The sequence below is a fragment of the Colias croceus genome, chromosome 14 (genome assembly GCF_905220415.1).
Source record: "Colias croceus chromosome 14, ilColCroc2.1".
Lineage (NCBI taxonomy): Eukaryota > Metazoa > Arthropoda > Insecta > Lepidoptera > Pieridae > Colias > Colias croceus.
Window position 1 is genome coordinate 9,688,617 of NC_059550.1, and position 15,188 is coordinate 9,703,804.

The 15,188-nt window shown below is 32.3% G+C and overlaps 3 protein-coding genes across 5 annotated transcripts in view; 1 reads left to right on the forward strand and 2 right to left on the reverse strand.

Annotated features, from left to right (window-relative positions):
* Positions 1 to 6,478: 6,478 nt before the first annotated feature.
* LOC123697267 (ELAV-like protein 1) lies at positions 6,479 to 8,370 on the reverse strand. The gene has a single exon (XM_045643727.1). The coding sequence runs from the start codon at positions 8,022 to 8,024 to the stop codon at positions 6,894 to 6,896; it is 1,131 nt and encodes a 376-aa protein (XP_045499683.1). The 5' UTR covers positions 8,025 to 8,370; the 3' UTR covers positions 6,479 to 6,893.
* A 797-nt stretch (positions 8,371 to 9,167) lies between these two features.
* LOC123697442 (39S ribosomal protein L33, mitochondrial) lies at positions 9,168 to 10,711 on the forward strand. The gene is made up of 3 exons (XM_045643962.1): positions 9,168 to 9,287; positions 9,379 to 9,482; positions 10,555 to 10,711. The coding sequence occupies exons 1-3, from the start codon at positions 9,247 to 9,249 to the stop codon at positions 10,608 to 10,610; spliced, it is 201 nt and encodes a 66-aa protein (XP_045499918.1). The 5' UTR covers positions 9,168 to 9,246; the 3' UTR covers positions 10,611 to 10,711.
* A 2,561-nt stretch (positions 10,712 to 13,272) lies between these two features.
* LOC123697143 (1-phosphatidylinositol 4,5-bisphosphate phosphodiesterase) overlaps positions 13,273 to 15,188 on the reverse strand; it is a 74,173-nt gene continuing 72,257 nt past the window's right edge. For all 3 annotated transcript variants that reach the window (XM_045643561.1, XM_045643562.1, XM_045643563.1), the window contains exon 22: positions 13,273 to 14,186. In XM_045643561.1, the coding sequence (XP_045499517.1) occupies positions 14,118 to 14,186 (69 nt within the window). In that variant the 3' untranslated portion in view covers positions 13,273 to 14,117. The remainder of the gene's footprint in view (positions 14,187 to 15,188) is intronic.

The following is a 15,188-nucleotide window of genomic DNA, read 5'->3' on the forward strand; positions in this document are numbered from 1 at the left end:
ATATAAAGTTTCTTTAATCGACAGATAAAAAAAAACAGTATAAAGTTATCTTTTAAGAATTTAAAATGGATATATTGAAATTGAATAGATATTATTATTATTTTTGGGTAAGTGCAAAATAGGTATTTATAGCATAAGCGTCGATTATTGAAATTGTATATTTTGTAATAACCGATAACAATATATTGATATTAAATATGATAAAGCTTTGGTTTCGTTACGTATTGTTTTCGCCTGTTTAAAGCTAAAACGAAATTTTTAACACACAATAAATAAAAATCAACAATTGGCTTAATTCAATTTTGTTTAAAATTTTATAAGAATACTCATGTACTAGTATTAAAACAGGCGATGTAATTGAACGTTATCTCCGTAAAAAACAACATCATCAAAATTTGTTATTTCCAGCAAGTAAAATGTATGTGAAATGAAATATGAAAATTCCAAATAATCTCGCTAAATTGTAAGATACACAAAGTGGGTGTTTTATTTATTGTTCGGCGTATGTTTAGTTATCGGCATCGACACGCCCGCGGAGGTGACGTTACTAAAGTGTTAATCGCTTTATCACTCGTGTTAAAATTAAATGTAAGGTGTATATCAAAAGTAATATTAACATTAGCTTTGATATTATTAGCGAAACCAGTGCCTAATGTTTGCTGGGAAGGTATTTTGAGATTTTGTAACTGAATTGTGTGGTAAGGAATTGGCTTTTACTGTGAATGCGAGGCCAGTAACACTTTTTTATTATTATTCGTTTTAAAATAGACTCGACTTTGTGCATCGTAGACAATAGTTTTAATAGATCTAGCGATCTATGATTTCGCAACAGTCGAGCCATATCGTCGAATTATTTTATCTATGTGCAATATGCGGTAATTTTTTGCGTCCATTTATGTTTATTTTTTTTATACGTCGTGAAACAGTATTGGATTCAGTATTCGAGACTTGAAATTATTTTTCTATTATATATTTGATATTCAACGTAGATTATGTAAGTAGTGTTTAATTTGAGCTTGTCTGTGCCAATATCGACCAGTGCTTTTTTTTATTTTTGTTAGTACAAACCAAAACCTAACCAAATTATTTTAAGAATCTCTTGTATATTAAGTTTCAGATTAGTCACAAATTATTATTTTCTCGAGTCAACGAAACGAACACTGTATATATTCACGGCGCGATTACTTAAAAACTCTAGTCTTGTAATGTTTATATGAATTTTGTTTGGTTAGACGGCTGGTTGTGCTACTTTACACGAGCCGGATTACAATTTTTTTAATGAAATTTGTACTCGAATATGTACTTGAAAGTTCGAAGCCATGGCGGGAGTGTTCCTGAGTTCAGTAATTCGGCTCGTATGAAGTGCACTGATCCGGGCATTCCATTATTTTGAACGAAACATTCCATATAGGTGAAGTGATATTGTGCTCATTGTATGCGTTAGAATGTATTCTCGAAGGTTCTGTGTGCCAATGTATGGGGAGAATGCCTTACGTCTGTACGTTAAACCGACAAATAAAATAGATTAAGCTTTTTACATTGTCTTATTATTTTACCCCTGTTTTATTTCCTTTACCAGAAAAGCTGATAGAATGTTATTGTTCTTTATTTATTATTAGTACCTACGAGATCCCATAGCATTTTAGTGCGTTTTTATGCTAAAACCTAAATTTTGTCCGAAATTCGAAAGTTTGTGAGAATAGATGTGTATATGTATTTTTGTATCTATTTCTCGCAAATACTGCTGAATTGATTACAATGAAATTTAGCCTACATATATATAGGGTAACTTGGATTAACACATAGGATCGGTTTTCTCCCGGAAATCTCACGGGAACGGGTTTTTCTTTAAAAAACGCGGGCGGAAAGCTAGTATATTTATAATTAAGAGAACCAATATCGACTAGGTGGTTCTTCGTAGCCTGGTGCAAACACAGTTATGATTTCCATCCATTTATACGTTCATAACGCACATTTTGAATCATAATATATCAAACCAGCTGCGTTTCGCGGTTTCATCCGCGCGGCTCCTCTCCTGTTGGTCTTAACGTAATAAATAGGCTATCTAACACCGAAATAATTTTTAAAATCGGACCAGTAGTTCCTGAGATTAGCGCGTACAAAGAAACAAACGAACTTTTCAGCTTTATAATATTAGTACATAATATACCTAGGTTAAAGCTAATTTTTCTATTAATTATATCTTAAATAACAAGTGAACGGAATGCTCCTCATGAAAAAATCGATTAGAAAAAATTTAATTAAAAATTCTTGCGGCCTGACTGGCAAGTGGCAACCAAGTCGATATAATATATTCTCCTAATTATAAATATACATAAAATCTCAGTTTTAGCAAAAAAAAATACGTTGAACGCGCTAAAATGCTGTGGGACTAGGTATGTGTTGAATAATTCAAGACATGCTTATACTGTTATTGTCATTATAGTGCAGTTAACAGTTAGGTGTTTGATAAGGGTGCAGGTGGGAAGTAAATAAAAGATAAAGATACAAGTATAAAAAGAACAATTTATTCTCTGGATAACTATATTAATATTATTACGTAGTGCAAGTATAAAATATATCCACTTATAAAATTGTGTCTTACACGCTATTTATTTACATAACTGCAAAAATTTGCGTCTCACGAGACGATAAAAACTTTGTTCAATGATTCATCTTCACATAATTATACATTATTCAAAATAAAGTTCATAATTCTTAGTTCACATATTATGTTCATAACTTTTATAAAAGCAAAGAGTCACTCGAATTTTTAAAACCATCTGGTTTAAAATAAGGAATTCATAATTTTGGTTTTAAACCGAATCTTATTTCTAATCATTAGATAATAAACAAAAATATCACAAGGTTTAATCTCTAAATTCGTACTCTACGATTACTGACTAGTGGAATATCTTTAAATGCATCATCTTAGGGCCAGAGCTGATTCTGGGATTCTTATCATTTTCATAATGTTTTAAATAGTTTGCCCTGCCCCGTTTCAGACTCCCCTGCTTGTCACAGTTTGCATTTAAAATAGATCACATTTTAAGCAAATATATAATAATATGTATATTTATTCTCCAACTTGTTTTCTAGCTGCAAATTTTTGAAAAAACTTAACCTTAATTCGTATATGCTTTCACCTTAATCGTGTTAATGACTCCTGCTATGCTGCACAAAATATGAACTCATATTTTTGCGGACTGCGTACTGTAAATACTGTGACATTTTAAATTACATACAATGCTGTCTGCTTAGAGACCAAAGCAAACAAAAGTTCAATTTTCCATGGCACGCAACAAAAGCGGGCGATCGCATCACGCCTCGCCTGGCGACTTGCCAAAAATATCCCTTCAACGAAGATTTATCTTCGAGCCTCATTTCCAATTTGTGTATCTCATTTAGTTATTCCTTATATGAGCAGTTTCTAACATAACAAATTGGATTACGTACCACAGAAAAAAATAGATTACATAGAATATAATATTAAATCATATTTTATTTTATAGCATGCATAAAGCTGAAAACACTTCAGCCTTGATAAGTTAGCTATCGTTCTATTCATCGTTGTTCAAGGGCCTGTGGCAGAACTTTTCATATTTGCACTCTCGGTGGTCGAGTGCTTCAGTCAATAATTGGACAGACCTATCCTATACGCAGAGATAAAGCATATCGCAATACTTTCAAGCAAAGCGTGAGTTTTATTAACCCGCAATATTTCAAAACTTGTGTATGATTCAGACGTGAGCGAGACAGGAAAAAAATATTTGCATTAAATTTGCATATACGTTGTTAGTGACGTAACGGCGAAAGGGAACGAGCAACGGAAATTTTAATACAAAAACTAACTCATGCGGTACGTTCGAAACTGTTAGTGAAATGTCCTAAATAACTGCAGCCGTTTCCTGGCTATTTCATAGCACAGTTTACTCCTTCCCGTCGTTTTGTTCCATCACCAATATTTGCAGCTATATTTCAGCCGCTAGTCTCGCTTGACAAATTCATTAGCAGCGCGTTAGAATATCTCAGAATTTGTCGACAGGTTCACCTTTGGTATTTATGTAGCGGTGTTGTTTAAAATATATCTATTTTATAAAATTGAAGAATATGAATCACCTTATTTCATTTCCTACGTTGTAAAGATGAAAATCAAAGATTGGTTAAATACGTGTACGGTCCCTCAACACTGCTATTGTTACAACTGTACAAATAGCTGTTACCGGCTACCGAACTAAACTTGTTTTTGTTCCTGCCATAAATAGTCCACACGCGGTTCCGCCGAAGAATTTGTACCTCTGCCCTCTTGTCTAGATTACACACACAGCTTATTAATTTGAATTAATTTCACGAACCTGTATCCATTTGCAAACTAGTTTTTATTATACAAAAAAGAATAATTGACACGGAACTACTCGCCAGTAAAAGCATAGTTTAGATAATACTAATTGACGTTATTTTATTAAATATATTTTCAAGAATTTGCAGATCGATTTCTATGCACCTACTGACCCGATTTCAACAAATTTAGCAGGTAATTTTAATTAAAAATTACATTGCCATGGTGTACGAAATCTCTTTAGATCCATTTAAAATGTTTAATATTAAATTCAAAATTCAAATTCAAATTAATTTATTTGCCAAATGCATTTGCCTATAATTATAAACTATTACTCTTTTAATCGCCTTTTAATATTCACAATCTCAATAAAAAAATTATAATCTACAATTATAGCAAAATAATTCACGACATCCATAAAAATATACATTAAAAACTTAAAATGGCATGCAATTCAAGGTACTTGCAATAATTTAAAGTAATTCCAATTGTTACTAATGAAAAATACAAATGCGACGAAAAAACAATGTGAAAATAAAATAATACATTCGTGTCTGATGAGACTTCTTGTTCCTAGGTTCTTCCTTTTTGAACTGTTCACGGGGACTGTTTGTTTCGCAGATATTGTAATTATTTTTGCGAAATCTACATGTTGATCTATACTGTAAATTAGTTTATTCATTTTATGTATCTTTCGAACATACTGTAGAATCCGTACCTGGCTAAGTAAATAAAAACGGTAGGTCCCTAACGGGAATACCTACGTTCAATTAAGAATAAAGCCTTTCTCTGTAACGTTAACTGTATTAATGAGAGTGCAATGCGAAGAATTGGGATCAATTCGTGGACGCGACCGATTTCTGTACAATGTTATCAGTATAACAATATCAATTGATAGTTCATTATCAATTGACTGCATAATTACACTTTGTTAAGCAGTCTATCCCTCCACATTGTTATGTTAAACTAAATAAGTTGAAGGTCACGCAATTTCGTTCCTAGTATCTTTTAATAGTAGAATCAGTCTTGCATACATTGAGATCGTATCGGCATTAGAGCCTTTTAGCTAACAAGCTAAACTATATAGGTACTTATAGTCGTAACGAAAAGGTCGACGACATAGGTTCAGACGAATATTTATATCTATTGACCTTGGAAAGGACAGGAGACTACGCTCCGCCGGCCGGCGAGTACCTACACGGAGTATGAAAACAAAATCAATATTCAACCACTGTTAGATATTCTCTGCTATATGCTGTTTCATACAAACATATATTCACTTGTTAAAACTCATTAATCTTTTCATATTGATCATACGGCTTTAACTAAAACTAAATTCCAATATATTGTGAGACTTATCGAAAATATTGGCATGAAATTAAAAGATTTATAGGCGGAAGGTTGTAAAAACGTGAGCGATACGTGGGTTTTAGATATTTTATATCTATGGCTTATGTTCTTACAAGTTTTTAATTTCATACTGTTCCATAGCCATGCCATTTTGCCAGTAACAATTATTTCTACGATAACAGGCACTCGATTTGTGGCAGTTTTCACTTTTATATTAGCTCATTTGGAGCGTGGTATTGTCACTATCTTATCTCTATCCTGGCGCGTAAACGTAGATATAACTTTTTATTAACTACTAACTAATGTCAGCAAGAATTATAAGTATTTTGCCGTAACCCTACACAATAACTGTTTCCGAAGCCTTACAATATTTCAGAGGTTAAAGCTCGTTTTCAACATTGCATCGCCTCGACTACAAGGCGCCCATTTTCATCGTATTTATTTTCATTGATCGTAATTTGAGATTCGCATATGATCGTGACTGTTATACCGAAAATATTTAAATTATAACACAAAACTAATGACGGCATTTACAATAACGGGAGCCATAAAACCTGAGGAAACATAAACAAATAAAAATTTATTTTCGTTCTCTACTACACAACATGCAATAGTCAAGCATTTACAGCGAACCTGCCGTTGGACAATACACATACAATACTATACTTTATATTGTTAACACTACTGCCACAAATAATTATACTTATTAGGAATATTATGAATAATATTATGTATATAGGGATAGGATAAGGATTGTTGTATATAGAAAAAATAGAGAAATATACAATACACTATTTAAACATGAAATTTATTAATGATAAAAAAACATACAATGCTTGTTTTACACAAAATAAAATACCTGGAAGGTTACGGGCGGAGACGGGGAGCAGGCAGGCGGGCCCCGCTCCGCCCGAGCATAATACATATTCGACAGGTCCATACATAGTCAAATAATAAAATATCATACGATAAAGTACACATATATGATAATGTAAGCCAACTCTACTCACAGGTAGTCATGTTGCGCTCTCGCCAGTATAAAACTATATTAAATCTTACAAAAATACTTATGTGACTAATTTGAAATGCACATAGAGGATCTCGCGTCTCGACTACAAAAATATTCTTGAGATTGGAATGGAAATCTTTAAGCTTTGGGCCACCCAATAATCACAATGGAACGGCGTTCATAACGTCCGTCGACCTAATTGTTATTTCTCTTTTGAGTCTTAAAACTAACGGATAGAACCTGGCCGTTGAGCGTGTAACCGTTCAGGGCCTGAATGGCCATCGCCGCCTCGTCATACTCACGCATGTTGACGAACGCGAATCCCCTATTTTTCTTGGTCTCTGGATCTTTGATAACTTTAATAGAATCTATCGCACCATAGGGGCCAAAGAGCTGCCACAGGGCGAGCTCCTCCGTGTCCTCCCCGATGTTGTATACGTACACAGTGGTCTGGTGCGGCGCGGCCGGCGTGCCCAGCAGCGGCACGGGGCTGGCCGGCGCGCCCAGCAGCGGGATGGGCGTGTGGTTGGTGGCCGCCATCGGGTTGAACCGCTGCTGCCCCTTGTTGATGAACGGCAGCGCCTTGCCCGGCGACGGCAGCAGCGGCGGCGGCGACGCCTGCGGGAAGCCCGGCGCGAAGGCGGGCGGCCGTGACCCGAACGCAGCGCTCAGGTTCGTGCCGTTGAACGCGGGCGTGGTGCCATTGAACACGGCCGCGGCCCCGTTGTACGCCAGCGGTGTTGTCGCCATGCCGATTCTCTGAATAGGTCTGGGCGCATTCTTATTCGCGTTAGGTTTGTTCGCGAACTTGACAACTATGGGTCCAGCGCCAGCTATCGGTGTCTGTCCATTCAGATGTTGAATTGCGTCTTCGGCTTGCTGCCTGGTCTCGTAGCAAACGAAGGCGATGCCTTGCGAGACGCGACTGTTCGTGATGATACCGAACTGACCGAAGAGACCGTTCAGTCGTTCGAGCGTCATGTCTGGAGGTAGATTACTAATGTAGAGATTCGATTCTGTATCTGGCTTATGGCTAACCTTATTTTCTGGATTGAGCAGAGCGAACGACACTTTGAGAGTCTTGCCTTGCATCAATAGGCCATTGAAGGCGGCTCGCGCCTTCTCGGCATCCTCGTGCTTCTCGTACTCCACGAACCCGTATCCGCGGTTCGCTATGAGCTTACAGCTCTCGATCTTTCCCATTGCAGAGAAAAGCGCGTACATCATATCCCGCGTCATCAGCTCCGGAATATAGTTGACCATGAGTTTCGTCGGTGACACATTGGCGTCGACGCCGCCATTCTCATTCATATCGTTTTTTATCATTGTTCTTACTTATGTACGAACTACACTACAGGAACCGAAATACTAAAAAATAACACTGATCGTAGTTAGTTAATTCATTTGCCACTTGTAAACTTAACAAAGAACAAACAAAAGAACCTAAATTGTACGAAAACGCCAACTACACAACGCCGGTTCACAAGTTCATCATCACACGACACACGAACAACTCGAACAAGTTTGTTTTTCGGAATGTTACCAGAACAATACTGCTATATTTTATGAAAATGTGATGTGTATGTTACATTTCTGACTGATTATTTAATAAATCTTATTTTTCTGAGGACAAAATCAATATATACCTAAGTATCAATAATGCACGTGTTAAATTTTTTATTTTTGTATTAATGACAATTTATGAATTACGATTCTATTTTTTGTAAAAATACGTGGCAATTTGCAATGTCAAGAAAAGTCTGTACCTACCCTATTTGCATTTTTGTCTTTGATATTTGTCAAAATAGTTTTCGGTAAAAAGGGTAAAAAAAAGTAATATAATATGTTTCTATAAAACCAAGTTTAAAACATAGGTACATAATATATCAGCTGTGAACTATCTATAATTATTATAAATACCTAATTTGAAATAACTCAGCCCAAATCATAGTTATTTCGTAATAAAATATTAAATATAAAAAAAAAATGAATTGTTACATAAATGCTACAGTCAAAACCCTGAACCAGTCAATATCCTTATTGACGGTTATTAAAGTTATTTACCAACGTACTGAATAGATTTTAACACTTAAATCTTTCTGTAATGGGCAAGTAAAACAATAGCGAGTTTTATTTGCCCATTACAGAAAGGTTTAAGTGTTGAATTCGACCCAGTAGGTTAGGTTAGGTTTGAACTGCGACCCTCACGCCAGAACAGACTTGAACAGAAAGATTTAAGTGTTAAAATTTATCAGATAAAATCAGTCAATAAGGATATTAACCGACGCCCTTAGTCAATAACCTTAATAACCGTCATTAAGGATATTGACTGGTTCAGGGTTTTGACTGTAACATATATATGAAAAGAACACCTTATTTGTGACATGTGTCACATTGACATATTCCTTTTTTATTAACAGCTGTCAGCCACTGTCAGCGTCAGCCGTCAGGCGTCAACGTCCAACATCACCATCAGTCAATTTGACAATTAATAGGTTATGCAGATTGCAGGTTGTTTTTATTAAAAAATCTCAATTTTATACTGATCATGTTCTTAACTAATGTTTTGCTAAAAAAAGCCAAAAGCAAGTAAGTTGTTACTTGAGAATTCATATTTGTATCTCATTTGTAAAATTCTTAAATTTTTATTAATTATTAATCCGAAATCTTTATTTTGTAGACATATAATGGTTCTCATGGAAAGTGTAGTTTCGGGACATAAATTTAACGCTGTAAGAGAGAGACTAGCAGATAAATTGGAAGTACTCCGCTACGACCCATACAGTAAGTATGTTTTAAATTTATCTGAGATTAAGTCCACAGACGCTGCCCTGTGTAATAAGAAGTGTTTGATAGATGTTGTGGCTGTTTATTTTATTATCATTTTATTCAATTTTAACATATTTTTTCCATAATATTCCTGAACCTTTCTTCACATTAAGAATAAATAACAGAAATTTTGCTACATTTACGCCTATAATTGGCTTATGGTTAATTAGGAGTCATTTCAGATATATTGCTACTTGCAACCAACACTTTATAAAAAGGCATTTCATATTTTTTAAATCAGATAGTGTGGATTTCATCAAGTAATTTAATTTCATCCATGCAAGTCTAGCTAGCTAGCCTAGCTGTTTAATTGAAAGTTAAAAAATATAGTTCAGGCTGCTAGATAATGTGCTGTTCATTAAGAAGTAATTGTATATAGGCATATATTGGTTTTAACACTTATATAGTGTAAACACATTGACTCAATCAAGCCTTATTGGCTACTAATTGAGATACTTGCAGCCAACTGGCTGCAGTAAAAATGCATAATAATATTGTTAGATGTGTTATTTTAGATTGGATTTTTTTAGATTTAAAAGTTGTATATGCCAAATCTCCAATAAAATAAATAATGGTTTATTATAGGCTCATAGGTAATTAAAGAATGGGGTGTTAAATAAAAAACTATATATTTTTATAATAGATTTAATTTAATGCATTCTGGAAAACATAATATTTTTCTGTTGGATTGTTACAGTATTCAACTTATAATAAAACCAAGAGATCTTTGAGTTGTCCTAAAAGTTTCAGATTAACTTGTGTGTCATGCATTTTATCATACCTTATTCCAGTAAACTGTTACAGCGCCTTTTAATGTATCATTTTCATTGAAGTTGAAATTATTGACCACAGACTACAGAGCCACCTCTCATTGCCATTCAAGGGAGGGGGTCGAACCCACAACCTCTTTTAGAATAAATTAATTTCTCACGTTACTCGTATAAGTACATTTAAAAAATGAGATATTTTCCAATTAATGTTTATTTTTATGATTTTAATGTGATGATAATATTTTTTTCTTTTTCAGTTCAACATGAAAGTCTATACAAGGAGAGGAAGAAGATAAAAAGTATCAAGAAGTAACATTAAATATAGGATAAAATGTGTAGTAATAATGTACAAATTAATTATTTCAATAGTTTATTTAGTTACTGTATTTTAAAACAATAAACAAGTCTTTGGAATAATTGTTTTATTTCTATAAATTCTATCGCAAGTCGTATATAGGGTTGCCAACTATACTTTCATAGTATTTTAGTAGGATATTTTTTAAATTTTATAATAAACATATTTTTAAGAAACTCGAGTACATGTAAATATCTTTATGATGTTGGCAACACTATTCACTTAATAAATACAAATTTGTTTATTTTAGTATGAATACCTTATTTATTTCAATAATGTCATGAGAAAGAATAAAATAATATTAACATTGCTACAATACTTAGGATTTAAAATGGAAAACCTTACAATGTTTAAAACATTATAGAATAATCCAATTACAATATAATTATGGTAATAATTAAAATTGTGATTATAAATAATGTGAATGAATTTTAATATATTTTATGTTTAATTTAGAACATGTCTACATAGTAAATTCTCTATTCTTATATATTAAATTATTAAAATTAAAACAAAGTGCAGTGTTGAAATTAAGTGCAATTTCGTATTTTTATATATTTTTTAATACTGGCAATAAATACTACGCTAATAAAACAAAATTTTATAAATTACATCCAATTTCCAAATATTAAATATAGGCCAAAAATATTAAATTAAATTTATTTTACATATTTGAAAACAGTAATAATTTTAAATATGAATTAATAAAATATGAATAAAGGAACACTTATAACTATTCTCACTATTTCCTATTTGATAAAACTTTACAATTACAATAACAAGTTACGGATTTTAAATAACTTTAAGTTGTGGTCATACTGGCTCAGAATTAAATTGACTAGAATATGCAAAATACAAAGTTATGACATATTTATGTACTTTTACAAAACACTGTTAAAACCGTTAAGTACAATAACATAAAGAAAGTAATAAGATAATTGAAATGTATACTGCAAGTTTCCATACTCTAAATTTATTTAAATAAAATAAGATTTTAGAATCCTTACAAAATTAATTATTTTACTCTCTTACATATAAGTTAGGGCTGTCACAATGTCTTAAACATTCTTGGAATAGAAAGTAGTAGAATATTATAAAAAACTGCCCACTATAAGAATAATTATGAATATTTTACACTTACAATCATTGTGAGTTGTTATTTTTTAGATATTTCCTTAACTTTTTTTCTATAATAATTGTACTTAATAATAAGACAACATAAGTTGATTTTATTTAAAATAATTATAGTCAAGTGTATCTTATTTAGGTACGTTATAATATGCAATTCCAATATTCTTAAAAAATAATTATTTTGCATAATTGAAGTGAAACTTCTTTATCGGGCTTGGAAAAAAATTTAGTGTAACATTTTTTCATTACGCGTGACATTTTTCCGTAACGCGCCATCTTTTTCTTATCCTTACCACGCGTGGATCGACGTATTTCTGTAAAGTTGCAGTAAATTATTTTTTGAAAAATAAGGTCATAAAGAAGTTTCACTTCTTACGTGTGTACACTAGTACACGCACACATTTTTTTTTATTTTTATAATATTAATCTAAAGAACTGAATAAGCAAATGTCATAGTTTCATAGTTGGTCCTCTAATGACGAAAATATAAGTAGTATTCATAGAACAGTGTGGAATGAAAAATATCTACTTGTAGTTATAAAACGTGAAATATGAATTTCTAACTGAGAGAATATTTTTTCGTTACTGAAAATAATTTAATATATATTTAAAAGTGCGTTACCCGTAAGTACCTTTATCTTGCTTTAGAAAATATTTACTAAATGAATATAATTTTTTTAACTAGCAACAAGAAATAAGTTCCTAATTTATTAGTGGTATTGTGTCCTATATTTTCGTTTATTCTACGTATATAAATCCTAGCTAAAATGTTTGTATTAGGTATGTGATATAAAAACACCAAGGATAATTCGAGGCACAATTTTGAGGGAAACATTTCTTTTTCCCCCACTCCTCTTTATTTCCTAGGAAAAATTCTAAATTTCCTAATACTAGATAAGATTAGGGTTGTCAAATATGATTCTCTAATTTTAACATTTTTAAATAAGTTTCAAACTTTACTAGCTCAAATCCATATCAATAATAAATTATTTTAATCAAATTTATATATATATGTACTTAAAAACAAATAATAGACGTGAATATAGAATATATTAACTGTACTAATAAAATTTCAAATTTATAATGTGAAATATCCCTAAAATATAATTAAAATATTTACACACTAAAATTTATTTAGAATATAACGCAGAGATTCATGTATTTAAAATATATAATTGACTTAAATATCTGAAATTCCAAACGAAAATTAACTGTACCAAAAAAAAAACAAACTATTTTTAATTTTTTTTTCAAATTCAAATGTCAATTTATGATTTATACAGATAGTACGAAGACAAGGATGTTTTTTTTTTTATTAATTTTTTGCAATATTTTTTATCTACTGTAGGTACCTAAAATGTTCTTGTAAGCTACCTTCGATTATAAAATTCTTAAAACTATTGACAGTTGAGAAGGAACATTTTTATAATTTGTTTATTTTATATATATGTAAATGAAAATTGCATAAATAAAAAATTATGAAACACATTTCAAAACTTTCACTTAGCATGTAAGTTGTTTAACAAGTTCTAAGCTAGCAAAGATAAAAAATAACTAGCGCCTAATAACTACACACTTTTTTGAAATAAAAACCCAGAAATCGCATCAAAACAAGATATTTTTAGAAAGATATTGACACATATAAATGTATAGAATTTGAGAGACAACATTATCCTTAATAATATGTTATATTTTATTGAAACAGGTTATAATAATATTTTTTTAATGATAGAGAAATATTTAGAAATAAAGTATTATACACAAGGTATACTTCTTTATACTATATTCATTTTAAAGGTGACTTTGTTTGTAAATGAACAATTCACCACAATAATTAAGATTTTTATAGGCTATAAGACATGAAATAACGAAGTAAATATTGAAATTAGACCCTATTACAAACAGCATAAAACGGATAATGGCATAACTACCTACATGTAAAATTCGAGCATTTTATAGTATGAAAATGTATAAATAAACTAATGAGTTCAAATGTCAACCTTATTTCAAAAAATTTAGAGTTGTTTATAGTGTAGCAAAATATATATCGTATATTACTAAATCATAGAGATCATGACTATCGTATTCCAAATTTAAATATACATAACAGCGGTTTATAAACTTTTAGCATTCCAAATTCAAACGCCTTTTAAAAATACATTAGGGTGGTTTACAAGATTTTCGAATTCCAAATTCAAAAAACATTAGAGCGGTTTTCGGATTACGAATTTCGAATTCCCAATTCAAATTGTCACTGTCACAGATAACACAGATTCAAGCACTAGTCACTTGTCAAGTCATTTGCTCGATCAGTGGAGCAATGTCGGGATACTTTCATGCGAAGAACTCCGCTTTGCTCGCCATGTCGAACTCGGATTCCTCCATCTTGTACATCTCGATCAGCTGCAAGAGATTTGTATTATAGTTAATCTACACTAATATTATAAAGAGGAAAACTTTGTTTGTTTGATTGTAATGAATAGGCTCATAAACTACTGGACCGACTTTAAAAATTCTTTCACCATTCGAAAGCTACATTATCCACGAGGCTATATATAGGCTATATACAGGGTGGCTCTGAAATACGTTGACAACTTATTTTACGATTTATTTTATTTTTCTTTTACACAGTATAACGGTGACTACTAAATAATAAAAATACAGTATTATTTTAATGTAAATATCTATTTATTTTCAAAATTAAAACCTTTAGCTTTAATACAAAGGCTTAAACGTTTTCTGAAGTTTTCGACGATTTTCCGTACCTCCTCTTCAGATATTTTGTCCCAGTCACAAGTAAGTGTTGTCTTCAGCGCGTCTTAACTTCTGTGTGAAGTTGCACAGGCCCTCGCCTCTAGAATTGATTATACGCTGAAATCCATTTGATTAAGATCTGGTGAAAATGGAGGCCATTCCTTGGAACTTATGAACTCTGGGAAATGGTCCATACATCACTACTGCACATTTGAGGCCCTGTGAGATGAAGCAGAGTCCTGTTGAAAAGTCCACGGTTGGTCACCGAAGTGCTGCGGGCTCCAAGGAAGAACTACACTCTCCAAAATATCACGTCGGTATATTTCTTGATTCACTTTCACACCTTTTTTTACGAAAACGAGAGGAGTTTTGCCTGTTGAGCAAATGCCACGCCAAACCATGACTGAATCCGGTTTTTGTCGAAGGGGGATAATTGCTGTGGCTCCACGGCGACTTGAAGAGTAAACTCTATCATTTTGGCGATTATGAGACTGCTCAATTTGAAAAAAATTCCATCTGTGAAAAAAATATTTTTCCACGCATCACCAGCGGAGCGCGTTTTCAGTAAGCGACATCTTTCAAGGCGTATTTTTTTATCTTTATCATTCAACCGCTGTGCTTTTCGCAGCTTGTATGCTGTTAACTTGAGCT

What these genes read in the sequence shown, in the direction of transcription:
- LOC123697442 (XM_045643962.1), top strand. Translation starts at nt 9,247, where the DNA reads ATGTTCTTAACTAATGTTTTGCTAAAAAAAGCCAAAAGCAA. An exon ending in CTAAAAAAAGCCAAAAGCAA is followed by an intron (nt 9,288 to 9,378) that starts GTAAGTTGTTAC and finishes TTTATTTTGTAG; the next exon opens with ACATATAATGGTTCTCATGG. An exon ending in ACTCCGCTACGACCCATACA is followed by an intron (nt 9,483 to 10,554) that starts GTAAGTATGTTT and finishes TTTCTTTTTCAG; the next exon opens with TTCAACATGAAAGTCTATAC.
- LOC123697267 (XM_045643727.1), bottom strand. Translation starts at nt 8,024, where the DNA reads ATGATAAAAAACGATATGAATGAGAATGGCGGCGTCGACGCCAATGTG.